We start from the raw sequence: 27,815 nt of genomic DNA on the forward strand, positions 1-27,815 counted from the left end.
GGGACGCATTCAGGTCACCGGTAGTGAAATCTTTGGCAACTGGGCCACCACCTTGTATCAGAGACTATGTGTGCCCCACCTACCACTCAGGACGGTATCCTCTTCACCCACCGGGGATGAGTTAACCAGTCCCAAATCTCCATCTTAACACTTGTTTTCAACCACCTCTTTCTGTATCACTTTCTGTTAGTTCAGACCCTCCAAGAGGCAGATGCCAGGAAATGCAAAGGAATTTGCAGGGAGAGGGAGAGGCTGCGAGGGAAAAAGGGGAGTGAGCCACAGGAGGCAGGGATGGCTGGCAGACAATGCCAGTCTGACCTCACGAGGGAGGGAGAAGATGAAGTGCTGGGTAGGAAAGTCTTAGATGCAACCCAGTTCAAAGAGGAATTCAGCCAGGCTGCTGGGAGCCCATCAGAGGGGTCCCCGTCTGGCATGAATGGGCCTGCCTTATGATTGTTGCTGTGTTGACTCACTGGCCAGAGCAGTCAGTGGAAAGTAGGATCTCCACACAGATGGATTCTGTGCACAGCAGCCGGGACAGTCATCAGTTAGGCTTCTTACGTTGGGAGATCTGAGTTGTGCATTTTTATGGCCACTATAATGATGGAGAAACCGGACAACATCTTGAGAGGGTGATCAAAATAGATATCACCCATGAGGAGCACACCAGTGTCATGTGCTTCTAGATATGATACCGTGAGGAGGATGCCACAATGCTTCCGTGGTATTCCTACCAAAAATATATCCTATATGTAATCATGAAGAAACATCAACAAATCCAAATTAAGGGGCTGTATGTAAAATAATGACCAGTATTCTTCAAAAATCTCAGTGTCATGAAAGACAAAGTCTGAGAAAGTGTTCTAGATGAAGGGGAACTAAGGAGATATGACAACTAAATTCAGTAGAGACTCTGGATTGGATTCTGTGCTGGAGGGGAAAGAATGTTATGAAGAAATCACTGGGACAATTGATAAAACTGGAATATGGATTGTAGATTTGATAAAAGCATTGTATCAATGTTAAATTTCCTGAATTTAATTATTGTACTATGATTATATAAGAGGCTATTCTTTTTGTTTTTTGTTTGCTTTTTAATTGAGTTATAGTTGATGTACAATATATATAAATTTCAGGTGTACAACATAATGATTCACAATTTTTAAAGGTTATAATTCACTTATAGTTATTATAAAATATTGGCTATATTCCCTGTGTTGTACAATATATCCTTGTATATAAGAGGCTATTCTTGATCTTAGGCAATACACACTGAAGTCTTAAGGCATAAAGGGACATAATATATACAACTATCTCTCAAATGGTTTAGAAAAATAAATCATATAAACTAGAGAGACAGAATATGAAGGGCGTTTTCCAAAAGGTATGTTGATTGAGATGCACATACAACTGCTGACTTTGTCAATGATCAAATACTGCATGGAGGCATGAAAAGTACATGAGCGATATTAAAACAGGTTTTAACTCTGGCTTCCCGCCAGTGAGATGAAAGAGGTGCTGAATCGAGGTTTTATGGGGTGGCTATCTTTTCTCAATCACAACTATATGGTGATTCATCACTGCGCATGCCAGAAACTCCACCCCAGTGGATGCAATTATCTGTTTTATTTTCATTTTCTTTTTTCTTTTGAAAAAGCTACTTGGGTACGATTCTAAGTGTGGGCATGTTGTCTTTAATACATTAATCAGTACTGCCATACTGGTTTACATAAAGGGAATGAGAGGGAGGGGATGATCAGACTGCCAGTGTACATTTTGAGCTGTAGAAATTTTAAAATAGATACTAGGTCAAGAAGGACACACCCAGACATCTGAGATGTCCCTATCAAGCTCTTATTTTCACAATTCTTGCACACACAAAAAACAGGTTTATAACTTTAATTTTTATCTCCCTTCACCTAATGTGTCCAGTTTATCCTTTTCAAACCTTGCTGACATCCCTTATCTCCTAGACATTACATCAACCTCGTGAGCTAGCCAGCTCCAACGATGGACTGCCTGGGTCTGAGTCCCAGCTCTGGTGATTACTGCTGTGGGACCTTGCACAAGTTACTTGACCTCTCTGTAGTCTCAATTTTATTATCTCTGTATTAAAGATAAGGATTCTCAGGTTTCGAGCCTCTTGACAACTTGTTTAAATCACTTGGCAATTTAATGTAAGAACTGGGAACTTCTATGGAGCTTTTAACTCTCCTACAAAGATACTGGTTAGTTTCCACTAGCACCAGCATTGTGTGAGTTCAAGGAATGTTGCTTAACAGGGTGTTGTTTGAAAATAGAAGTCACATTTCTCATTAAGGAGGATAAACATTTTTTTCCTGCCATTCAGTTCTATTCAGCAAACATTATTTAGAAAGCAGGCAGAAGAAAGGGGAGATGAGAGAGAGCTTTGGAGTCAGAAGCTTTGGATTTGAAGCCAGGCTCTGTCACCTAATCTGAAGTTTTCTCTTCAGTAAAGTGGAAATCCTGATACATAAGCTGTAAGTTTGTTGGGATGAGTAGCAATAATAGGTGTACATAGTAGGCATATAGCTTTTCAAAAATATACTGTTTTTTGTGTGCTTGCTACTCGTCAGCAAAAATGCTATACACATGAAATACAGAAACACAAAAAATTTAGTCCTTACCTTTGGGGCTCACCCTCCAGAAATTTGTAATGTTTCTTCTCTGAGAAAGGATACTAAGCCAGTCATATATGCTGCAACTCTTTTTTCCCAGGGCACTTTAAAATTTTTGTTTACATTCTTAATTCTCAGAAATTTTCCCTTTTTGTGTAGTAAATCTGCCTGATTTTTCTCTTATGGTTTATTTGCAGCTTTAAACTCAGAAAGCCCTTCTCTACTTCTTGGGTCAGATCAATATTCATCTATATTTCTTTCTAGTTCTTTTACAGGCTTAATTTTTCATGTTTAAATCTTTAATCCATCCAGTTTATTTGGCTACGTGGTTGCAAGGTGCTGAATAGTTATCTTTTTTTAAGACACATTCCTGATGATGCTGGTTGATGAGACTAGCTCATTTGGCTTGTACGCATTTCTATCTCAATAACTTACTGTCTGAACTGCCTGCTGTGAACATGAATTGCCCTTCTTGGAAAAGGCCCATGGGGTAGAAATATATATCTACGGGGTTTATCCCATTTAGTTGCTTCATTTTTAATGCAGAATAACAAATGTCAACTCTTTTGTCTCAATCATATGCATGTGGAAACTGTGACAGAATATTTTGCATAAGGGCTAAAGGTTAGGGCCTCCTGAAGCCCAGAGAAAAGTGTGAGAGAGATCAAGGCCCGTCATCACCCATTAGCCATAACCATGCCTGCACGCAAACTTCCCTCACCTGCCTGTCATCTTTTCCCATGTGCTCATCTTTCCCGGATGGACTCTGGAGCCATTTATGCAAGGGAGAGAAGAGTCTAATAGAAGAATCATCACTGATCCACCCATCCCTTCCTCAGTCCATTACTATGGTTCCTTAAGTACTGTTCCAGGAACTTGACTTTCTTGAGAAACGATACAGGAAACAGTCTCCGAGTTAGTCTGCCTGGAAACTCCAATGCGTTTTCCCCAGAGATCAGACTCGGGCTGGGCAGCCTCACTGTCCAGGAACAGTTGTGGACAAGATAGTTTGCCCGCATGGTGTCTTGCTGGGTCACCCAGGGTCACAGTGCTGGTGTAGAGTGCCTGAAGATCACGGTCTGGCCCTCTGGGCATGCTGAGAGGGTGAACCTCCAGCGGCCGAGCCAGGCTGCCCACTGTGCCCCTCAGGATGCTCAGCCTGCAGAGCTTCGAGAGTTCTCTCTCACCACCAACGTCCAGCCTGGCTTCCCTGACCTCCTACTTTGAGAGGTGAGGAAACCTCTGATAGGGTTCCCACTCCCTGCCCCTCACCCATTCCATGAATTAAGGAAGTGTTAAGAGTCTCCCACCTCTAGTCCTCATGAGGTGAGTTTACTGGAGCAGGTAGACCTTGAAAGGAGGAATGACTGGGGTTGGTCTCAGCACAAACTGCTGACCTTCTCTGCAAGGGTCTGGAAGGAACTAGTGCACCTGGGCACTTGTACATTCCAGGTTTTCTACATTTGTGAGATGGAAGCTATGCCCCCCTCCCCGCCCTGGCCCTCCTCCCAGTCTCAGGCTACTTGAGCCCAGGAATATTCCTCTAACATGACCACGTTCACTACAGACCTCCAAATCACGCAGTCTCTTCTCAGAGTCCTTTAGTCAGTTCACCCCGCCGTCCCTTAACCCTCAACCTCTCCACACCCCTCTGCCACGCTTTCCTAGCCTAAGGAGGCATCAAGGCAAAGCATCTCCCAGCACTTCCCAGTGACACCGCTTTCCCAGGTGGCCATACTCAGTCTGACCTTTGTGATCCCACACCCACATCTTGATGTTTGTCCTGGGTAGGGGGCAGGGAGATGGAAACTTCCGGAAGTCTGTATGCCACCCGTAAACTTCAGACTATAGATGTCAGGCTGGCTTTGTTAGCGGTCACACCTACAAGTCTCGCCACCTTTACAGACACAAACTGGCTGGTCAAGTTCAGGGTGCTGCAGAGTGGGGTGTGTGTGTGTGTGTGTGTGTGTGTGTGTGTGTGTGTGTGTGTGTAGGATAGATGGGGAGGGATGATGTGGAGACAGTCTTAGATAAGCTCCTTTTTTATTTTTTATTTTTTTGCAGTTCGCGGGCCTCTCACTGCTGTGGCCTCTCCCGTTGCGGAGCACAGACTCCGGATGCACGGGCTCAGCAGCCATGGCTCACGGGCCCAGCTGCTCCACGGCATGTGGGATCTTCCCGGACCGGGGCACGAACCCCTGGCCCCTGCATCGGCAGGCGGACTCTCAACCACTGTGCCACCAGGGAAGCCCTAAGCTTCTTTTTAAATATGTGGGAAGGAGAAATACCATGTGATAGAAATATGCATTCAACCCATTCATCCTAATAAATACATTTCTCAATAATAGAAGTTATGAAAAGAGACCCTCCCTCTAAATGCATAGTCTAAAAGCACAAACTCTCAGGGAAATGACAGGATATTTAGCAGAGAAACCTTTTAAGAAAGAAAAAATATACATACAGATAGATAACACATATATGTGAGAGCTGGTATATTCCTCAGAGACAGTTTTCAGGCAGTTTCTCATTGTGTTTGTTTTTGAGTTTAATTACAGGGTAATAGCATCACTTTCTTTTTTTTTTTTTTTTCTTTTTAATTTGGATGATTGCAGCCGCTTTGTAACTGATTTCCTTGCTTATCTCCTACCACCCTGATCCATCCTTCCCAGTTCTGCCTTCTCTGGTCATGTACCTTCCGGGTCTAAAGCCCTCCTTTGCCATTTCTCAAGTTTTGTCTTCTATCATTTTCCCCAACATGTGATCTATATTCTGACCACCCCAAAACATAGTTTCCCTAACTGGCTGGGTTCTCTCTCAGATGTCCAAGCCATTGCCACACCGTTCCTTTTAGCCAGAAAGCCCTACCCCCCGACCCTACACCATGGCCATCTGGTCAAATAAAATATGTTATTCAAGTCTCAGCTCTAGCATTGTCTACCTCTCCTTCAGAGGCCTTCATTTATACTCCAGGCAGGCAGGAGCTACTGCCATTCTGCTCTCATTTAGTACCGTGGGTGACCTTGTATTATCCTTGCTTGGTACATGGTTGTCCCTCCCACTAGACACCAAACTTCGTGAGGGCAGGGATTGTGCCATTCATTCGTTACTTCCTAAGTTCCCAGCAAAATGTTGGAAATCAACAAATATGTATTGAATTACAGTCCTTAATAGCATCACCATTTTCCATCTACACACGTCATTATCTGATATTTCCCAAAATTAATGGTGCTTATTACTTCCCTTGCTTAACTTGTCATCCTGGAAATGTCCATGTTTCTTATCTAAGTCTACCTTTTAAACCCCCAAGCTGGAAAAGATTAAATATTGATAGCAGCTCCCTGATTTTTCTCCAAAGGCAGCCAAGAGCTAAGACCCAACACACTGTCCTGTTTTCATAGATAACACATGCAGGATAACACAAACACTCAGTCCTAGGTCTGAAATCAGGCATTATTAATACCCTCTCCTTCTGTAGACCCGGCATGGCAGGCTCACAAGTGAGGATGTAAATTCACTCTGTCAAAGCAAACATTTCTCTTGGGGGACATGGGCTCAACCGCCAGGAGAGAGTAATGACCGTAGCCCACAGGAAAGCGGGGGATGAGTAATTTACTGCTGCTAGGCAATTAGTGTTGCTAGAAAAAAAAAATTGCTTTCATTTAAAATTCTCTGTAAACCATATGTATCATGGCTCATGGGATAATTTATGTATCATTAGAAACTAAGGAACATATATCACGCTAACAAATTGTCTTTTCCATCCACCACAGCTGATAGCTCCCAGGGATCCTTAAGAAGTCAGTTTTGCTGTCCTTATTACAAAAGGTGGTGTGGAAATGTTCATGTGTACCCATTTATCTCCTTGTTCACTCCCTGGTTCTCTGGCAGAGACAGATGGCAAGAGAAACATTGGCCATCAGTTTCATCCTCTGGTTTGCAGCCTTATTTGCTGTAAATGAGCCTATGGTAGAATTGCCGTGAGTTGTATTGTTTTTCCCTAACAACTTGAGTGTCTGTTTTGAGATCTGGTTCATCTTGAAGTCTTCCCAGTGCTACTATGTTATTTTCTCCAATACACAGCACACTGAACAATTCTACGGCTTCCCATTCAAAGATGGGTCCTTCATTCTAAAAGCAAATGCCTGCAAAGACCTTGGAGCGAGGGCTTGACTATCCAGTGGGTGGAGCAGGTCCCAAAGGACTTTGCTGAGCAAGGTGGAAGGTCATATGGCAGCTAGGCAAACATGCTCGAGTTTAGAAGAACCACCCTAAGCTGATTCTTTGTCAAGGGAAAAACATAAAGTGGAAATTTGGAAAATGAGGCTCTTCATTGATGGGGGGTAGGGGGCAGGGTGGTGCACAGGGAAGGGGGTAAAGGTGAGCAGCCCAGCTCCAACCTGCCAGTGTGACATGGAAATGATATTGGCCAATATCACCAACCACAGTAGTTTAATCTGTGAAACAAAGATGTGAGATGAGAAGAAGCCCCACAGCCACTTACTTGCAAGAATAGAAACTGAGAAAAATGGTGCACCCAAAAGTCTGTTAAAAAGTATTCCCACTCAGCTTCACTCTTTCCTTTTGTTACATTTCAATTGTTTTAAAGAAAATGTACAAGGCTGGGATCCTAGTCTTTTCCTAAAAGGCCATGCTTTAATCATTTTGTTAGTCGCTGAGTTATACAGTCCCATCATCAGAATTTGCTACATAGCTTGTGAGGCCCTCTGTTAAAAAAATATTGAGAATTTCAAGACTCTGAGGGCAGAGCATTAAACCTTTTCAGATGCACAGGTCACACAGCCACGAAGCTGCCTTTTATCAGCACTGAGAGCTCGGAACCTCTCAATTAGAAAAAAAACAAGGAGGGGAGGCAGAGGTGTTCAGCACGAGCTCCAGCACCAGTTCCCAGGCCATCATTCGCTGTCCTTCCTAAAGTGCCTAAGATCAGGATGCTGCGCTTAGGGTTTCGCCTGTGAGGTCCTCAATCATCCTGTCACACAAGAGCGACTTCGTGCATGTTCTACAATTATGTGAAATTCTAGATATTTGTTAGAGGAAGACTCTGTGTCATTGGAATACCGTGGTCGAGATGTTCAAACTTCAAGTCAGGGGTAGCAAAATAAGATTTGCTCAAGTTACATGAAAATAAAGGTGAACCAGTGAGTAGTAAAATGGGGTCTAGTTATTCAATGTTATTGGAATAAGTGGCCGACACACGAGTGATACAGATATCTGGAATCGTATCTCTAAGCATCACGGCCCTTCATATCATCAGGAGCAATCCATGGCCAAGACCATAGTAGCAGTTCGGGGAACATACTTTCCCAATGACTCTAGGGCCCCTGAACCTCAATGACAGTGCTGGGCTATTTTTACAGGGAGGCCCTCGGGCACTATAAGGTGACTGGCTAGTAACCTCTAAATCAAGAGGCTGGATCACTGTGCTTTTCATAAACCTTAGATGCTAAGCCTAGGTCTCCTCGGGCAGGAGGGTGGGTCAGGCAACCCTCCCACGATTGTTATGATGTGAGCCTTCAGCAGGGGTTGGAGACGGTGACTGGAATCTCTTGAAGACCTTTTCCTAAATACCCTTTCTCGCCTTTTCACATTTGCTACCTCAGATCAGCAAGAGCTGACCTGTACGTCACACATTCTGACAAATTTGGTTGAGACAGTGGGGCTCCTAGCTGAGGACAGAGGGTCTCACCCAAGGTGAAGGACTGGGGATTCGCGACATTTGTGCACCTCGGGGAATTTTACCCTCTCATCAGGACTGACAGCTTTGCCCCTGAAGGCAAGGCATTTAGGCTGTTCATGTCCATAGGCTCCTGTAAAAACTGCGTGAACTTTAGACGCTGAATTGATCGCTGCCTCCAGGACAGGGCTGGATATGGGTGTCTACACACTCAGAGTCCTAACAAAGTCCACCAACAGTGTGTGATGAGCTCACTTCAAAGCAAAGATCTTCCTGGCTGGCCCAGGTGATATATTTGTACATTTGTAGACCGTGAAAGAAAAGCTTTTTGAAGATCTAACATTCACTGAGCACTTATAAGTCATGCCCTGCTCTACTCACTTTAAATCTGACTCATTTAATCCTTGCAAGCCCCACTTTACAGAGGAGGAAGCTGAGGCTGGTATGACCTGTCCAAGGAGACTCGAATAGTAGGAGGACAGGCACCCAGGCAGACTCAATGTCTTAACATCTTCACTCCTCCACGATCCCATGGAACCTACTTGCAAACATGGCAGAAAATCAAAAGCAAAGAATGGCTCAAGTTTCAATTCAGTGCCAGGCTTTGCATGAGTTACCTGACTTAAATGCCAATCCCACAGTTTAAGGTTTGTCATCATCACTTAGAAGCAGAAAGTAATTTGACCAGGGCCCCAAAGCTACAGGATAAACTGGGATTTTGACTCAAGTCTGTCTAGATGTCCTCCACACCCATGATCTTTTCTACCACCCCAAGTCAACAGGCTTAAGGATGCTGCATCTGGCTTTCAGCAAGTCACTGCAAGCCAAGGAGGTACGTTTGAAAAGAACAGGAGATCCCATAATGAAACCAATAGGCAGAAAGAATGTGTCTCCTAACTTTCACAGTGAACTCTCCAAGTGGAGGCCTAGGGAAGGAGAGAAAGTGGATTGTCCCAGATGTGTCTATTAGCAGAGTTATGAGAAAACATTGTTCAATAAAATCCAAATAGATAATACAGTTCGTAAGGTGACAATTGTTTAAAATTATTAAAAAGAGAGAAAACAATGCTTCCACAGATACAGGGTAAACTTGAAAAGAGATTTTTCTTCCTGAAAGTGTTTTGTCCAGCTGGAGGGAAAAGAAATAAAAGGAAACATGAAAGCCAATAAAAGAAAAATATAAGCAGAGAAGACCGTCATTAATCTTCACTTCAAATGGTAGTCACAGCGGCATCACAGCGGCAGATTACATAAAAGGCATTAATAGCAATTCTATTCAGAGATAAATGATGTATTGGGGGTATACTCAGAGGTGAATAAGTGATCTAACTGCACACTGATTTTGGAGTCATGGGAATGACCCTAGAACCACGGGTTAAATGGTTCTTAATTTAAAAATTGAGGGCTTCCCTGGTGGTGCAGTGGTTGACAGTCCACCTGCCAATGCAGGGGACATGGGTTCGTGCCCTGGTTCGGGAGGATCCCACATGCCGTGGAGCGGCTAGGCCCATGACCCATAGCCGCTGAGCCTGCGAGTTCGGAGCCTGTGCTCCACAGCAGGAGAGGCCATGACAGTGAGAGGCCCGCGTACCACACACACAAAGAAAAATTGAATATAATTCTTGACATTTTTGGTAAGTAGTTTATAACTAAAATGATAATTTTAGCAAAGTATTTTGTGTATAGACCTGAGTCACCCACCTACAGACTTTAATGGCCTTAACTGGAAGAATTTCCTGGCCTAGATTTGGTGTGGGCACATGAAGAAATTATGGGGGCATGGAGAGAGGAGTGGGGCACCAGAAGGACTCTGGCAGGGGCTTGGTGGAGAGGCAGATAAAAAGAGGGAGAGCCCTGAGATGACAGTCCTACTTAATTCAAACCCTACTCTTCACCAGTAAATTTAAAATAGTTGACCCCTAAAATAGCTCAGGTATGAACTAAATCTATGCATGAAGTGATTTTAATCTGAAGTCATTCTCATAAATATTTCTTGAATAACTAGTCCCTATATCTCTTTCACTGTTTTTAAGAAAGTGGGAAATCCCTTTTGGAGACCAGATAGCTGATAGAGATGCGATCTGAATTTTTCACTAAGTGGATGTTAAGAGACAATACATTTTAAAAAAGTAGTAGTAGTTCCATATGTTATGATAAAAATTAATTTAATTTATTTGGGAAAAAATACCATCTTCCTTGCTTGACAAGGGTAAATCCCCACCACGGTGGAGTTTGGCTGTTAAAATGAGTGACCACTGCTGTAGTATAATGTCCACATGTCATGTGTGTACAATCAACAATTAGCACAAGTAGTAACAAGGTGTCCAAATGACTGTTTCCAGTTTATCCCACTGACTTTGCCGATAGTTTCATATCATGCTGAGAAGAAGACCACAGGAAAATAAGCCAAGAAATGTCCACTGCAAGAGGTCTTTTTGTTGATTTAAGTGTAATCTTTACATGGCTTAAAAGTTCTCCAGCTTTGAGTGCCTAAATTGTTATTGCAACCAATTTCAGTTTTGTGCAGACCATGAACTAACAAATGTCTTCTAACCCAAGAATCACTTTTAAGACAAACCCGTATTTGATGATAAACTCATATCTTCAAATGCATGGCTTTAAACACCATTGTTTTGCACACTCTGAAATGTGATTTTTTTCCATCCCAACACTGTGATGTCATAAATTAAAAGACTAATACAGAATTTCACCAGCACTGCTCTATTACACTAATGCCCAGTAGTTGACTGTGGTCTATTCTTCATCATCCAAGTTTATAAAAAGGAATTTTGAAACTTCAGTTCTATTCAGACAGCTCATAGCCAGTCCTCTTTCCCACTCCGCAATCAGTATTTTTGCAAGTGCTGGTCCAAGCCATTTGGGGTTGATTGTCACTTGATACGGAGACCTGAACTCGGTTATCTTCAGCAGGAGAATTTTAGTTAATAAGCATCAAGTGGTCATCGCTTCCATTCCTGTAATAGAAAAGGAAGACAAGGAAAGAGAAAAGAGAACAATGGCTTAAAAATCTTTGAGACGGCACAGAAATACATACTCTATCATGTAGGCATACGTAGGTTATTAACATGCTGAGTGTGACATTTAAGAGGAAGAAAACTTAAGAAGGACAATTTACATTATTGGGGGTTTGACTAGATGCTTTTGGTAATTTTGAGGAGCTGTCTACCCTCCATCTCCCTTTGACAAAGCTTCTCAATGGCTAGAACCGCAGATTTTCCTCCTTGTGGTAGAGAAGGAGAAAGGTTAACTCTGCATCTGCTCAACCAAGCACATCTCTCCCAAGAACCAGATCACGTTAGAACTAGAAGAGGTTGCAGAGGCTACCTGTTCCACTCTGATGACACTGGAGGAACCAAGAGGTTTAGGAGAGGTCAGGGGACACATTCAGTAATTGGCAGAGGGTCCAAGACGAAAATCCAGGTGTTCTGACCATCAGGCTAGGGGCTCAGTCAACTATTCAAGGGAGAATCAGTCTGTGGGAGATTGAATCTGTGGTGGTTGCTGGACTGCTTGGTTGAAAAAGAGCAACCCGGCCACACTCCAGAGTAGGTGGAGCTGTGATAGCTGGGTTGTATGTCATGGGCACTGAAGAGGGGCCCAGACACCAAGTCTTATGATGCCCTTATTCCCCAGGTTCCCTCAGTGAGGTCTGTCTCCAGTACGTACTCTCCATTCATAGCCTTCCTCAATTTTATTCCATTCTTAGGTTTCCGGCTGTTAAACACATCCAGGTGTATTTAATTTTTGGTGATTTCAAAGCCATCACTTGTTCCAAGGCCCCAGTACAACCCATTTCCTTCATCAGGCCCTATGACCCTCATTGACTGTCTGCAAGATCCATCCAGACCGCCCTACGTTCCAGGCTTTGATCTGATTATTCAGCTAAAACTGATCTAGCTGACTTCACCCATGACCAACTTCAGCCACTCCTGTTTTTATTTTTGATATCCTCTTTTTACAAAACTTTCAGCATCTTAGTTCTTCAGCTGATTTCCTTTGGGGGACTCTACTGTTCCATTTAATCCTTTCATTCCTCACGATGGGCAGACCTGCCTCCGCACCAGGCACCCTCTCTACAACCCGTAGCATGTCTTAGGGAAGACTGTCTGCTGACGTTGCTCTGTTCTTCTCACCACTCAGGTCCGATCTTATCACTCAGTCTTCCAAGTTCACTCCTTAAATCTTTCACTCATTCCATATGGCTGCAAAGAAATCATTTAACAACCTCCCAGGGCTTTTTGTGGTATAAACTGAGGCCCAAAAATCAAACACCAAAACCTATCCATTACTTTCTAGAATTCACAACTACATTCTCAAATGCTTTTTCTTCCCCCTTCTTTACAGTTAACTACATATTAGAAAAGCAACTTTGAGAGACTTTCCTTATAATACAAGATGCCTCCTAGGAGGCAGCTGCCTATAAAGAAAAGTAATTTCCCTTTATCCTTGCTTCCATGGCAACACTTTAATGCTCTGAGAGGATAAACTGTGACTGTAAAAACTTAACTCTTCTCAGAAGACCTCATTTCATATTTACCAGACATTCTTTGGAAATGCTCCAACATACCATTTCAAATCCCAAGTTGCAGTATGAATTGATTAACGGAAAATACATCCTGCGATTTTAAGTAGCAATTATGTTCTCCCATCTTCCTTCAGGAATCTGGTTTAGAGAATCCTTCTCGAAACACATGAGTAGGGGGTACTTGCAGTTAACAACCCCTACTCCTGACTTCAGACGAAAACAAACATGGGCATAATTTAAAAAATTATCCTCATCTGACCCCCTTTCTAGTCCCCAAGCCACTATGTGGAGGCTTTGCCACTGAGGTCCAGACTATTTTTGCACGTGCACTGATGAATGGCGAGCAAACAGCAGGTGACCAGCTGATTTGTGTTTGCAGCCAAGGACACGTATGGCTTCCTCTCAAGCAGGTTTCCTGCTCTGCTCAAGGAAGGTTATTTGGACTACAGATTGCGAAAAGGGGAAAACACCTTTGACGTTCCCAGAGCTCCATCTCTAAAAAGAAGGGCTTTGACCTCTTCCTTTGGCCAGCTCACCCTCTCGACTTCAGGGACATAGCTCATGCCTTCTCAAAACAGTCTCATAATATTCCCAAGAGATTTCAACCATGTCATGTACCTTTCTACCTTGTTCTATAAGAAACAATTCATTTCTAAAGTCAACTATTACAGTGGGAGGAAAGCAAGGAGGGATGCATTATTTCCCCCAGTGAGCTGACTCCTGAGTGTAGCATTTGACCTGGGAGGACCCTTTGTTAAGGCAGCAGGGCGTCTCATCCCGGGAGCACAGAGACCCAACTGAACACAGTACTGACCTCCTCAGACAGCAGATGCAGGACAGGAAGGCTGATGACTCTTTCTGACACTTCTCTTTGCTACCACACTCCTTCAGGAATTCCTGAAGATCCGTGGCAGGAAACCCATTCTGTTGGTATTTCTTTAAAAAGTACACAGTGCTGTTACCTTAGTTATACTGAGAGAAATTGCTTCTTGTCAACAAACCAAACCCATCTCTGCTAAAATAAAACTCTCCCACGTTGCTAGCACAGATCCAGGAACTGACATTAACAATCATCAATCATCAATCAATCTATCAGTCCCTTGAAAGCCAAGCCAGGGTCACCATGGCTTGAACAGAGAGCCATCCAGAGGAAAACTCCAGAAATCAAGCCATGGTGGGGCAGGGGAGAGGTGTGTTAATTAAAGGAGTGAAGGAAATAGAAGTCTAAAGCTTTCATGTTAATTGCAAAACCAGGTAAGACCTCCTCTTCCCCACACTGCCCATAGAGCCTGGCTGGGAAGTAATCCCTATTTCCTCCACTTTTGTGGAAGTTGGTCACTTAGTGAGGTAGAAGGCAGTATAGGTCCCTTCAAGCAGACATAAAGACCCTGAGAGATCCCTCCCCTCACACTTAGTGAGGTCATCCACCAGGTCACTGAGGCTTGGCGCACTCACGGGGACACAGCCGCGTCAAGGACAGGCTCCCACGGTGAGCAGGGCACTGCTCATCTCCCCACGGCCAGCCCCGCTGTGAAGCCAACCACCCATTCCCACAGGAACACGCATCTCCTTGCGCACAAAGTGCTCAGAATTATTTCCAATGGACTGGCTTCTTCTGAGATAGTCTGAGAAGAGTTCAAGAAGAGGACAACACCCCAAGACACGGACATGGCACCCCTGGTTGCTCAGACGCTGGTCCCGAAACAGGATTTTCTGAGCATGACCATCTGCTGCGGAGACACCACTGCCCCTGAGGCAGCAGAGCTTCCTTCATGCTACACATAAGTTAAATGGACCTAGTCTGAAAGGACACACAACTCACCGGGTGGCTTAGGAAGGCAGGAAGCTAGACAGCCACAAAAGCCTTAGCTTTCAAAATGTAAAGGAAACCTGCACCACACGAGCGGCATCCGGTGTATAAGGTATGCCAATATCTGGACATTTGTCAGGATGACGGTCACCCCTTATCGCTGAAACTTACTACTCAAAGTCTAAGTTCCGGGACAGGCAGGTACACCTGTCAGTGCCAAGACCGACAGCCCAACTACTTGATTTACCAAACTCAGCCCATCTTTACCCATTTCCTTTCTCTTTCCCACCACACCTCCAAACCAATCCACCGGGCACCAGGGACAATGTCCTAAATGCATATTTAAATTAACCTCCAGCATCTAAAAAGTTTCTTTTCTACAAAACCTCAAAATCTAAGTAAAACTACAGTATTTTAAGTAAGTAAAATATTATAGTATTTTCCCATGTTCTGATCTATACAGAATTTGCAATCGTTTTTTGGCAGGAAATAATAACTGCTTACCTTAATGGTGTCATAAGAATCTGTAATAATTGCAATGAAAAGGCTGAGAATCATATATATGAAAAGACTGATGAAGGAATATAAATACAGGCGACTGAACAGCCACACCAAGAGGCTCTTCTGCTGGATGTGAGCAAAGGTCGCATACATGTCATCACCGTTGACCAGAGAAAACAAACACTCAGCAACCGTGTTCAGGTTTTCAAACTGTGCAGGGGAGACCAAAAGTAGCTTTTGAGACATATTAGCCAAAGAAGCAGAGAAGTATCTAGTTAGTTGGTTTTGCTGAAGATGTTGCTGCCATTGTTATTAACATTCACTTTAGGGAATCTGGAATACCAGTGCAGGAAAGCGTTACTCAAAACTTTCCTCCACACTCACAAAGATCATCCCTTGACACTTCCCTCAGTTTTTTTCCTTTGCACTTTTTATATATTTGTGGTCATATCATCTAACAATTTTGGATCCAGATTCTTCTTTCTTTTCTATTTAACATAGTCTTATGTTATTCATACTTAGCATTTGTTAGATAATGGAACCACTCCTTGGAAATGTCAAATTTAACTATTTCCCCATCACTGGACATGCCAATGATGTTTGCTATTATAAAGAACAATGCAATGCACGTTTCTTAGCATAATGTTATTTTCCTATTACTGGGTCTAAGCAATTAACATTTTTTTTTTTTTTTTTTTGGCTGCGTTGGGTCTTGGTTGATGCACGCAGGCTTTCTCTAGTTGCAGGCTTTCCCGAATCAGCTGCTCCTTTAACCCCATTGTGTCTGAGTGAAGAACAGACGCCCTCAGGTGACCTACACTCAGAGGTGGGGTCAAATCCAAAGCTGAACCCCAGGAGCTGTGCAAACATAGAAGAGAAAGGGAAATCTCTCCCAGCAGCCTCAGGAGCAGCGGATTAAATCTCCACAATCAACTTGATGTACCCTGCATCTGTAGAATACCTGAATAAACAACGAATCATCCTAAATTGAGGAGGTGGACTTTGGGAGCAATGATATATATATATATATATATATATATATATATTTATTTATTTATTTATTTATTTATTTATTTATTTCCCATTTTCTCTTTTCGTGAGTGTGTACGTGTATGCTTCTGTGTGTGATTTTGTCTGTATAGCTTTGCTTTTACCATTTGTCCTAGGGTTCTGTTTGTCCGTTTGTTTGTTTTTTTCTTTCTTTTATTACTTAAAACATTTTTTTCTTAATAATTATTTTTTATTTTAATCACTTTATTTTACTTTATTTTATTTTATTTTATCTTCTCTTGATTTTGTCTAGCTTTGCTTTTACCATTTGTCCTAGGGTTCTGTTTGTCCGTTTGTTTGTTTTTTTCTTTCTTTTATTACTTAAAACATTTTTTTCTTAATAATTATTTTTTATTTTAATCACTTTATTTTACTTTATTTTATTTTATTTTATCTTCTCTCTTTATTTCTTTTTTTCCTCCCTTTTATTCTGAGCCATGTGGAGGACAGGCTCTTGATGCTCCGGCCAGGCATCAAGGCTGTGCCACTGAGGTGGGAGAGCCAAGTTCAGGACACTGGTCCACAAGAGACCTCCCAGCTCCATGTAATATCAAATGGCAAAAATCTCCCAGAGATCTCCATCTCAACACCAAGACCCAGCTCCACTCAACGACAAGCAAGCTACAGTACAGGACACCCTATGCCAAACAACTAGCAAGACAGGAACACAACCCCACCCATTAGCAGAGAGGCTGCCTAAAATCATAATAAGGCCATAGACACCCCAAAACACACCACTAGACGTGGACCTGCCCAACAGAAAGACAAGATCCAGCCTCATCCACCAGAACACAGGCACCAGTCCCCTCCACCAGGACGCCTACACAACCCACTGAACCAACCTTAGGCACTGGGGACAGACACCAAAAACAATGGGAACTACAAACCTGCAGCCTGTGAAAAGGAGACGCCAAACACGGTAAGTTAAGCAAAATGAGAAGACAGAGAAACAAACAGCAGGTGAAGGAGCAAGGTAGAAACCCACCAGACCTAACAAATGAAGAGGAAATAGGCAGTCTACCTGAAAAGAATTCAGAATAATCATAGTAAAGATGATCCAAAATCTTGGAAATAGAATGGAGAAAATACAAGAAACGTGTAACAAGGACCCAGAAGAATAAAGAGCAAACAAACAGGGATGAACAATATAATAAATGAAATTAAAAATTCTCTAGAAGGGATCAATAGCAGAATAACTGAGGCAGAAGAATGGATAAGTGACCTGGAAGATAAAATCATGGAAATAACTACTGCAGAGCAGAATAAAGAAAAAAGAATGAAAAGAATTGAGGACAGTCTCAGAGACCTCTGGGACAACATTAAACACACCAACATTCAAATTATAGGGGTCCCAGAAGAAGAGAAAAAGAAAGGGACTGAGAAAATATTTGAAGAGATTATAGTGGAAAACTTCCCTAATATGGGAAAGGAAATAGTTAATCAAGTCCAGGAAGAACAGAGAGTCCCATACAGGATAAATCCAAGGAGACACATGCCAAGAGACGTATTAATCAAACTATCAAAAATTAAATATAAAGAACAAACATTAAAAGCAGCAAGGGAGGGCTTCCCTGGTGGCTCAGTGGTTGAGAGTACGCCTGCCGATGCAGCGGACATGGGTTCGTGCCCCGGTCTGGGAAGATCCCGCATGCTGCAGAGAGGCTGGGCCCGTGGGCCATGGCCACTGAGCCTGTGCATCCGGAGCCTGTTCTCCACAACGGGAGAGGCCACAACAGTGAGAGGCCCGCGTACCGCAAAAAACAAAAACAAAAACAAAAAAGCAGCAAGGGAAAAACAACAAATAACACATAAGGGAATCCCCATAAAGTTAACAGCTGATCTTTCAGCAGAAACTCTGCAAGCAAGAAGGGAGTCACAGGACATATTTAAAGTGATGAAGGAGAAAAACCTACAACCAAGATTACTTTACCCAGCAAGGATCTCATTCATATCTGACGGAGAAATTAAAATCTTTACAGACAAGCAAAAGTTAAGAGAATTCAGCACCATCAAACCAGCTTTACAACAAATGCTAAAGGAACATCTCTAGGCAGGAAACACAAGAGAAGGAAAAGACCTACAATAACAAACCCAAAACAATTAAGAAAATGGTAATAGGAACATATATATCAATAATTACCTTAAATGTAAATGGAGTAAATGCTCCAACCAAAAGACATGGATTGGCTGAGTGGATACAAAAACAAGACCCATATATATGCTGTCTACAAGAGACCCACTTCAGAACTAGGGACACATATAGACTGAAAGTGAGGGGATGGAAAAAGATATTCCATGCAAATGGAAATCAAAAGAAGGCTGGAGTAGCAATTCTCATATCAGATAAAATAGACTTTAAAACAAAGACTATTACAAGAGACAAAGAAGGACACTACATAGGATCAAGAGATCAAGCCAAGAAGAAGACATAACAATTATAAATATATATGCACCCAACATAGGAGCACCTCAATACATAAGGCAACTACTAAGAGCTATAAAAGAGGAAATCAACAGTAACACAATCATAGCAGGGGACTTTAACACTCCAATTTCACCAATGGACAGATCATCCAAAATGAAAATAATAAGGAAACACAAGCTTTAAATGATACATTAAACAAGATGCACTTAATTGATATTTATAAGACATTCCATCAAAAACAACAGAATACACATTCTTCTCAAGTGCTCATGGAACATTCTCCAGGATAGATCATATCTTGGGTCACAAATCAAGCCTTGGTAAATTTAAGAAAACTGAAATCGTATCATGTATCTTTTCTGACCACAACGCTATGAGACTAGATATCAATTACAGGAAGAAATCTGTAAAAAATACAAACACATGGAGGCTAAACAACACACTACTTAATAACCAAGAGTTCACTGAAGAAATCAAAGAGGAAATCAAAAAATACCTAGAAACATATGACAATGAAAACAAAACAACCCACAACCTATGGGATGCAGCAAAAGCAGTTCTAAGAGGGAAATTTATAGTGATACAATCCCACCTTAAGAAACAAGAAACATCACAAATAAACAATCTAACCTTACACCTAAAGCAATTAAAGAAAGAAGAACAAAAACCCCCCAAAGTTAGCAGAAGGAAAGAAATCATAAAGATCAGATCAGAAATAAACGAAAAAGAAATGAAGGAAATGATAGCAAAGATCAATAAAACGAAAAGCTGGTTCTTTGAGAAGATAAACAAAATTGATAAAACATTAGCCAGACTCATCAAGAAAAAAAGGAAGAAGACTCAAATCAATAGAATTAGAAATGAAAAAGGGGAAGTAACAACTGACACTGCAGAAATACAAAGGATCATGAGAGATCACTACAAGCAACTGTGTGCCAATAAAATGGACAACCTTAAAGAAATGGTCAAATTTTTAGAAATGCACAACCTTCTAAGACTGAACCAGGAAGAAATAGAAAATATGAACAGACCAATCACAAGCACTGAAATTGAAGCTGTGATTAAAAATCTTCCAACAAACAAAAGCCAAGGACCAGATGGCTTCACAGGCAAATTCTATCAAACATTTAGAGAAGAGCTAACACCTATCCTTCTCAAACTCTTCCAAAGTATAGCAGAGGGAGGAACACTCCCAAACTCATTCTATGAGGCCACCATCACCCTGATACCAAAACCAGACAAAGACGTCACAAAGAAAGAAAACTACAGGCCAATATCACTGATGAACATAGATGCAAAAATCCTCAACAAAATACTAGCAAACAGAATCTAACAGCACATTAAAAGGATCACCATTAAAAGGATACACCATGATCAAGTGGGGTTTATCCCAGGAATGCAAAGATTCTTCAACATATGCAAATCAATCAACATGATACACCATATTAACAAACTGAAGGAGAAAAACCATATGATCATCCCAATGATGCAGATGCATCATCTCAATGATGCAGATGCAGAGAAAGCTTTAGACAAAATTCAACACCTATTTATGATAAAAACCCTCCAGAAAGTAGGCATAGGCGGAACTTACCTCAACATAATAAAGGCCATATATGACAAACCCACAGCCAACATCATCCTCAATGGTGAAAAACTGAAACCATTCCCACTAAGATCAGGAACAAGACAAGGTTGCCCACTCTCACCACCATTATTCAACGTAGTTTTGAAGTTTTAGCCACAGCAATCAGAGAAGAAAAAGAAATAAAGGAATCCAAATTGGAAAAGAAGAAGTAAAGCTGTCACTGTTTGCAGATGACATGATACTATACATAGAGAATCCTAAAGATGCTACCAGAAAACTACAAGAGCTAATCAATGAATTTGGTAAAGTAGCAAGATACAAAATTAATGCACAGAAATCTCTGGCATTGGGTTTCCCTGGTGGTGCAATGGTTGAGGATCTGCCTGCCAATGCAGGGGACACGGGTTCGAGCCCTGGTCTGGGAAGATCCCACATGCTGCGGAGCAACTAGGCCCGTGAGCCACAACCACTGAGCCTGCGCGTCTGGAGCCTGGGTTCTGCAACAAGAGAGGCTGCAACAGTGAGAGGCCCGCGCACCATGATGAAGAGTGGCCCCCACTCATCGCAACTAGAGAAAGCCCTCGTGCAGAAACGAAGGCCCAACACAGCCAAAAATTAATTAATTAATTTTAAAAAAAAGAAAGAAAGAAATCTCTGGCATTCCTATACACTAATGATGAAAAATCTGAAAGTGAAATCAAGAAAACACTCCCATTTACCATTGCAACAAAAAGAATAAAATATCTAGGAATAAACCTACCTTAGGATACAAAAGAATTGTATGCAGAAAATTATAAGACACTGATGAAAGAAATTAAAGATGATACAAATAGATAGAGAGATATACCATGTTCTTGGATTGGAAGAATCAACGTTGTGAAAATGACTCTACTACCCAAAGCAATCTATAGATTCAATGCAATCCCTATCAAACTACCACTGGCATTTTTCACAGAACTAGAACAAAAAATTTCACAATTTGTATGGATATTTTTCACACTACTGGAACAAAAAATTTCACAATTTGTATAGAAACACAAAAGACCCCGAATAGCCAAAGCAATCTTGAGAAAGAAAAATGGAGCTGGAGGAAGCAGGCTCCCTGACTTCAGACTATACTACAAAGCTACAGTAATCAAGACAGTATGGTACTGGCACAGACACAGAAATATAGATCAATGGAACAGGATAGAAAGCCCAGAAATAAACCCATGCACATATGGTCACCTTATCTTTGATAAAGGAGGCAAGAATATACAGTGGAGAAAAGACAGCCTCTTCAATAAGTGGTGCTGGGAAAACTGGACAGCTACATGTAAAAGAATGAAATTAGAACACTCCCTAACACCATACACAAAAATAAACTGAAAATGGATTAAAGACCTAAATGTAATGCCAGGCACCATCAAACTCTTAGAGGAAAACATAGGCAGAACACTCTATGACATAAATCACAGCAAGATCCTCTTTGACCCACCTCCTAGAGAAAAGGAAATAAAAACAAAAATAAAAAAACTGAAAAGCTTTTGCACAGCAAAGGAAACCATAAACAAGAAGAAAAGGCAGCCCACAGAATGGGAGAAAATATTTGCAATGAAGCAACTGACAAAGGATTAACCTCCAAAATTTACAAGCAGCTCATGCAGCTCAACATCGAAAAAGCAAACAACCCAATGCAAAAATGGGAAGAAGACCTAAATAGACATTTCTCCTAAGAAGATATACAGATTGCCAACAGACACATGAAAGAATGCTCAACACCATTCATCATTAGAGAAATGCAAATCAAAACTACACTGAGATATCATCTCACACCAGTCAGAATGGCCATCATCAAAAAATCTACAAACAATAAATGCTGGAGAGGGTGTGGAGAAAAGGGAACCCTCTTGCACTGTTGGTGGAAATGTGAATTGGTTCAGCCACTATGGAGAACAGTATGGAGGTTCCTTAAAAGACTAAAAATAGAACTACCATACGACCCAGCAATCCCACTACTGGACATATACACTGAGAAAACCAAAATTCAAAAAGAGTCATGTACCAAAATGTTCATTGCAGCTCTATTTACAATAGCCAGGACATGGAAGCAACCTAAGTGCCCATCAACAGATGAACGGATAAAGAAGATGTGGCACATATATACAATGGAATATTACTCAGCCATAAAAAGGAACGAAACTGAGTTATTTGTAGTGAGGTGGATGGACCTAGAGTCTGTCATACAGAGTGAAGTAAGTCAGAAACAGAAAACCAAACACCGTATGCTAACACATATATATGGAATCTAAAAACAAAAACAAAAACAAAAAGGTCATGAAGAACCTAGGGGCAAGATGGGAATAAAGACACAGACCTACTAGAAAATGGACTTGAGGGTACGGGGAGGGGGAAGGGTAAGCTGGGACAATGTGAGAGAGTGGCATGGACATATATACGCTACCAAACGTAAAATAGATAGCTAGTGGGAAGCAGCCACATAGCACAGGGAGATCAGCTCGGTGCTTTGTGACCACCTAGAGGGGTGGGATAGGGAGGGGGGGAGGGAGGGGGACACAAGAGCGAAGAGATATGGACACATATGTATATGTATAACTGATTCACTTTGTTATAAAGCAGAAACTAACACACCATTGTAAAGCGATTATACTGTAATAAAGATGTTAAAAAATAAAAATAAATAAAAAATAAAAATAAATTCCAGAACAACAAAAAAAAATACGAGGGACAGGATCTAATCTGGGTTTCTAAATGGTAACCGCGGCTTGTGAAGATCTCCTAGAATGAGAACAGCCCAGGGCCTGGATGTGAGTGCAGGGGCCCAGGACTGCAAGGAATCCACAGGAAACTGAGGAGGAAACTGGGGAGAATGTAAGTCCAGAAGGGTGCGGGGGAGTGATCTCTGCTGGACTCAGTTCTAGACGAGGCAAGTTTGAGGGGCCAGGTAGAAGCGGTGACATGAGGTAGTTAGCTGGAGGCTGACTGAACATGTGACAGCCCTGAGGAGCAGAGCTGAGCAGGGGCCGGTGTGGAATGCCACCGGAATCCCTCAGCCCCCATCTGGCTTACGCGGTTGACAAACAACTGTCACGTCGACTGAAAGCAAACAGCAGGTGCTTAATGAATGAACATCTCTGGGGTCAGAGGGTTAAACATTAGATGAATGCGAAGAACTTCTATGTAAAGAATGATAATGACTTAATAGGCAAAAGGCAATATGTTTTCAGAAACGCAGATGCAACAAGTTACTGTAAAGGTATGAACCAATTCTGTCCTTAGTGGTGGGGCCTATACATCCATCAAGTCAGTAAGTGTGGCTCTGGGGACAGCCAAGTCCCTCACGAATGTCTCTGGGACATTTCCAGTTGGCAGTCGTGCTACTAGTTCACACGCAACACAATAAAACCTCCTACCACCTGAACCCAGAAAACGTGCTGTCCTTCCAAATTTCCCTATTTCTATCAGTGATTCCAGTCTCCTACCAAAGAAAAATTACTCCAAAATAATCAAGTGCTTAAAACTGTGTGTCGCTTATATGTGGAATCTAGAATATGACACAAAGGAACCTATCTACGAAGCAGACTCATGGACATAGAGAAAAGACTTGTGGTTGCCAAGGGGGAGGGATGGAGTAGGGGGTTTGGGTCAGCAGATGTAAGCTACTATATAGAGAATGGATAAACAACAAGGTCCTACTATATAGCACAGAGAACTATATTCACTATGCTGTGATAAACCATAGTGGAAAAGAATATTGAAAAAAGAATGTATATATATATATATATATATATAACTGAATCACTTTGCTGTACAGCAGAGATTAACACAATATTGCAAATCAACTATACTTCAATTTTAAAAACACGAAACTCGTTGAATCCATTTATCTTCGCTGCTCTACAACCCAATAAGGTCTGTCTGTTCCTATGATGCTTCTCTGACCCACTCTTTCTACTCCATAAAAGACAAACAACAAAAACAGGGACTTTCCTGGTGGCGCAGTGGTTAAGAATCCTCCTGCTAATGCAGGGGACACGGATTCAAGCCTTGGTCCGAGAAGATCCCACGTGCCGTGGAACAACCAAGCCCGTGCGCCACAGCTACTGAGCCTGCGCTCTAGAGCCCATGAGCCACAACTACTGAAGCCCGTGTGCCTACAGCCCATGCTCTGCAACAAGAGAAGCCACCACAATGAGAAGCCTGCGCACCGCAATGAAGAGTAGCCCCCGCTGGCATGGACTTATACACACTACCAAATGTAAAACAGATAGCTAGTGGGAAGCAGCCGCATAGCACAGGGAGATCAGCTCGGTGCTTTGTGACCACCTGAAGGGGTGGGATAGGGAGGGTGGGAGGGAGGGAGACACAAGAGGGAAGAGATATGGGAACATATGTATATGTATAACTGATTTACTTTGTTATAAAGCAGAAACTAACACACCATTGTAAAGCAATTATACTCCAATAAAGATGTTAAAAAAAAAAAAGTCGCTCGCCGCAACTAGAGAAAGCCTGCACGCAGCAATGAAGATCCAACACAGCCAAAAATAAATAAATAAATTTATAAAACAAAAAACTGTACGTTGAATCCATTTATCTTCCCTGCTCTACAATCTAATAAGGTCTGTCTGTTCCTGTGATGTTTCTCTGACCCACTCTTTCTACTCCACTCTGATGTCAACACTTACATACTCATTACAGAAACCTCCAAGGAAGCCTTCTTTACTTCAGCCTCTTCAGCTTCCAGTCCAAGCTGCAGTAAAATCTAAACTTCAGAGAATATAGCCTTCAAGGTCATGCATCTTGCTTAACAATATTCAAAGTGCGGAGGCAAAGTAGAAATCCAAACCAAGAAGTTTGGAGTAAGGTTCCTCCTTTGTGTGGCCTCATTCCATCCCTTCGTGGCAGTATTAACATCCTGTGTGTGCCCCCTCCTCTCACAACACCCAGCCATCTTCTCTGTCTTTAAATCATGGGATTTATTCTCTTCATCTGGTATGTTCGTTGTTGTCTGTGTCCGATGAAGCCAACGTTGAAGGACCATTTCAAAGTCTGCATCAAGACAGACTGCCCTGGCAGCTCTAGTCTGCTCTCTGTGTCAGTAAGAACCACTGGTTGATCTTCTAATTGTTCTCTACACGCTTCTCTGTACCCCAACCAACAAGCAAACACCAGGTCCTAGCCTCCCTGCTCCATGGCTGGATGCATGGGGTAAAGTCTGTGACCAAGGGAGAGTACATAAATGTACCCCAAACAAGAATCATGCCTATGGTCTTGCTGCATCAGCAGCAACTCTGAACAGCAGTACTAAAGTCGCTCTCTACAAGGATCTGGAGGGAACATCCATCTGAGCAAATCACTTATTAATATGCAGATAATTTACCAGTAAGACAGCCAGTTCCCAGACTAAATAGTTTCCATCCCCACCACTAGCCTTAAGACAATGAAATTCAGGTTGGTTTCTATGGACGTCAATTACAACTCTGACAGCACCATTAATAATTCATATTTCTCAGTTTCTTTTGGAATCTGGCCAATTCCTTTCTGTAGTGTCAAGAACCCCTACAAGTCTGTGTTTCGGGTTCCAGAGTTGCAAGTTGGTGGGCACAAAGCAAATTCGTCCCTTAGTTTCCTGTGTAGTTACTTAGAATCAGTCTAGACACAAAATCCATCTCAGCATTAATGTTATTCACTCCCCTCTTCTCTGGGCATGTGAGATTTATTTTAACTCACCAAAAAGTTAAACAGAGACCCAATAAGGTAAGTAATTGGTACATACTCTATCATTTCGTCCCACAAGAAGTGGCTGTGAGCCAGTTCCAGTGGCCAAAATCCATAATAGAAATCAGCTTTTAAAATACCCAAGGTGGAGAACAGTATGGAGATTCCTTAAAAAACTAAAAATAGAGTTACCATATGATCCAGCAATCCCACTACTGGGCATATATCCCGAGAAAACTCTAATTCGAAAAGATACGTGCACTCCAATGTTCATAGCAGCTCTATTTACAATAGTCAGGACATGTAAGCAACCTAAGTGCCATCAACAGATGAATGGATAAAGAAGATGTGGTGTATACATACATACATACATATATATATATATATATATATATACACATATATATATACAATGAAATATTACTCAGCCATAAAAAAGAATGAAATAATGCCATGTGCAGCAACATGGATGGCCCTAGAGATTATCATACTAAGTGAAGTAAGTCAGACAGAGAAAGACAAATATTACATGATATCACTTATATGTGGAATCTAAAATATGATACAAATGAACTTATTTACAGAACAGAAATAGATTCACAGACACAGAAAACAAACTTATGGTTACCAAAGGGGAAAGGCTGGGGGGGAGAAATTAGAAATTTGGAATTAACAGATACATGGTACTATATATAAATCAGATAAACAATAAGGACCTACTGTATAGCACAGAGAACTATATTCAATATCTTGTAATAACCTATAATGGAAAAGAATCTGAAAAAGAATATGTATATGTGTGTGTGTGTGTAACTGAATCACTTTGCTGTACACCTAAAACATTGTAATCAACTATACTCTTCAATTAAAAAAATTAGAGATTAAAAAAAAATACCAAAGGTAAGGAGAAATAAGGTCCTAATGTGCTTCTGGTCTAGAAGGACTGCATTCATAGGAAATTGTTTTTTGGTTCTTACAAGCTTGTAAGTCCTTGGAAAGCAGATACTGCTGTGTCTCTGTTTCTGGTTCATTCAGCAAACTTGCTGAGCCCTTACCATGTTCTATGCACCACACTCAACACGGGCAACGCAAAGAGCAATAATCCATGGTCCCTGCCCTCCAAGAACCTGGGCTAGAAGAACCCGACAGTGTTTGGTGCCCAGTAGACATTTAATAAATATTAAATGAATATCTCCATAAAGGGTCCTCCCAGGTTCCAGAGGAACACAGTGAGAACCCAAGCATTTGTTCCACAATTGATAATTTTGCAGTTGAGCCAAAAAGAACTTTCATTTGAATGAAAACATAACCTGCAATGGCTTATGTCAGAGAATGACATAAAAATTTGCTTCAAGAGCTGGTGCTAAGAACCTCATGCAGCATTCAGATAAAACGTTTTAACCAGCTAATAGTTGTTTTGAATAAGAGAGGTGCTTGGCTAAAAGCAGAGGCCTTGAAAGCACAAATGTAACACGGGTGCTGCTGAACTTTTACCGAGGGCATCGGCCAAGTCCAAAGAGTTTTCAGTGCTCTAGAGGCCTTCTCATTTGTAAAATGGGGACAATGAACGCAAGACAATGGTTTATTCCTCGAAAAGTCCTCGGGAAACGTCAAAGCCACATGAGAGTAATGTTCCTTCTTTCCTCATCTTGAATTATTAAACACCAACAGTCTCCAGCCCACCGTGCCCAGACATTTTGAAAGGGCACTGTGCCAACGCCCATTAGTGCTGGAGTCAACATTGGTGGGACACTTCTTGTATTTTTATACTCTTTCAGTTGAACCATTGAAATCCGACGTCTAACCGGAAAATTCGAAGCTGAAATGTGAGATTCCTGCT

At 41.8% G+C, this 27,815-nt stretch overlaps 1 protein-coding gene across 1 annotated transcript in view; it reads right to left on the reverse strand.

Moving 5' to 3' along the window:
* Positions 1-10,766: 10,766 nt before the first annotated feature.
* MCOLN2 (mucolipin TRP cation channel 2) overlaps positions 10,767-27,815 on the reverse strand; it is a 62,333-nt gene continuing 45,284 nt past the window's right edge. Inside the window, exons 12-14 of the mRNA XM_007457229.1 lie at positions 15,195-15,401; positions 13,695-13,816; positions 10,767-11,309 (exon numbers count right to left, since the gene is read on the reverse strand). Coding sequence (XP_007457291.1) covers positions 11,273-11,309; positions 13,695-13,816; positions 15,195-15,401 — 366 coding nt within the window. The 3' untranslated portion in view covers positions 10,767-11,272. The remainder of the gene's footprint in view (positions 11,310-13,694; positions 13,817-15,194; positions 15,402-27,815) is intronic.

Source organism: Lipotes vexillifer, unplaced genomic scaffold (assembly GCF_000442215.2).
Source record: "Lipotes vexillifer unplaced genomic scaffold, Lipotes_vexillifer_v1.1 scaffold250, whole genome shotgun sequence".
In the NCBI taxonomy this organism is placed as follows: Eukaryota; Metazoa; Chordata; class Mammalia; order Artiodactyla; family Lipotidae; genus Lipotes; species Lipotes vexillifer.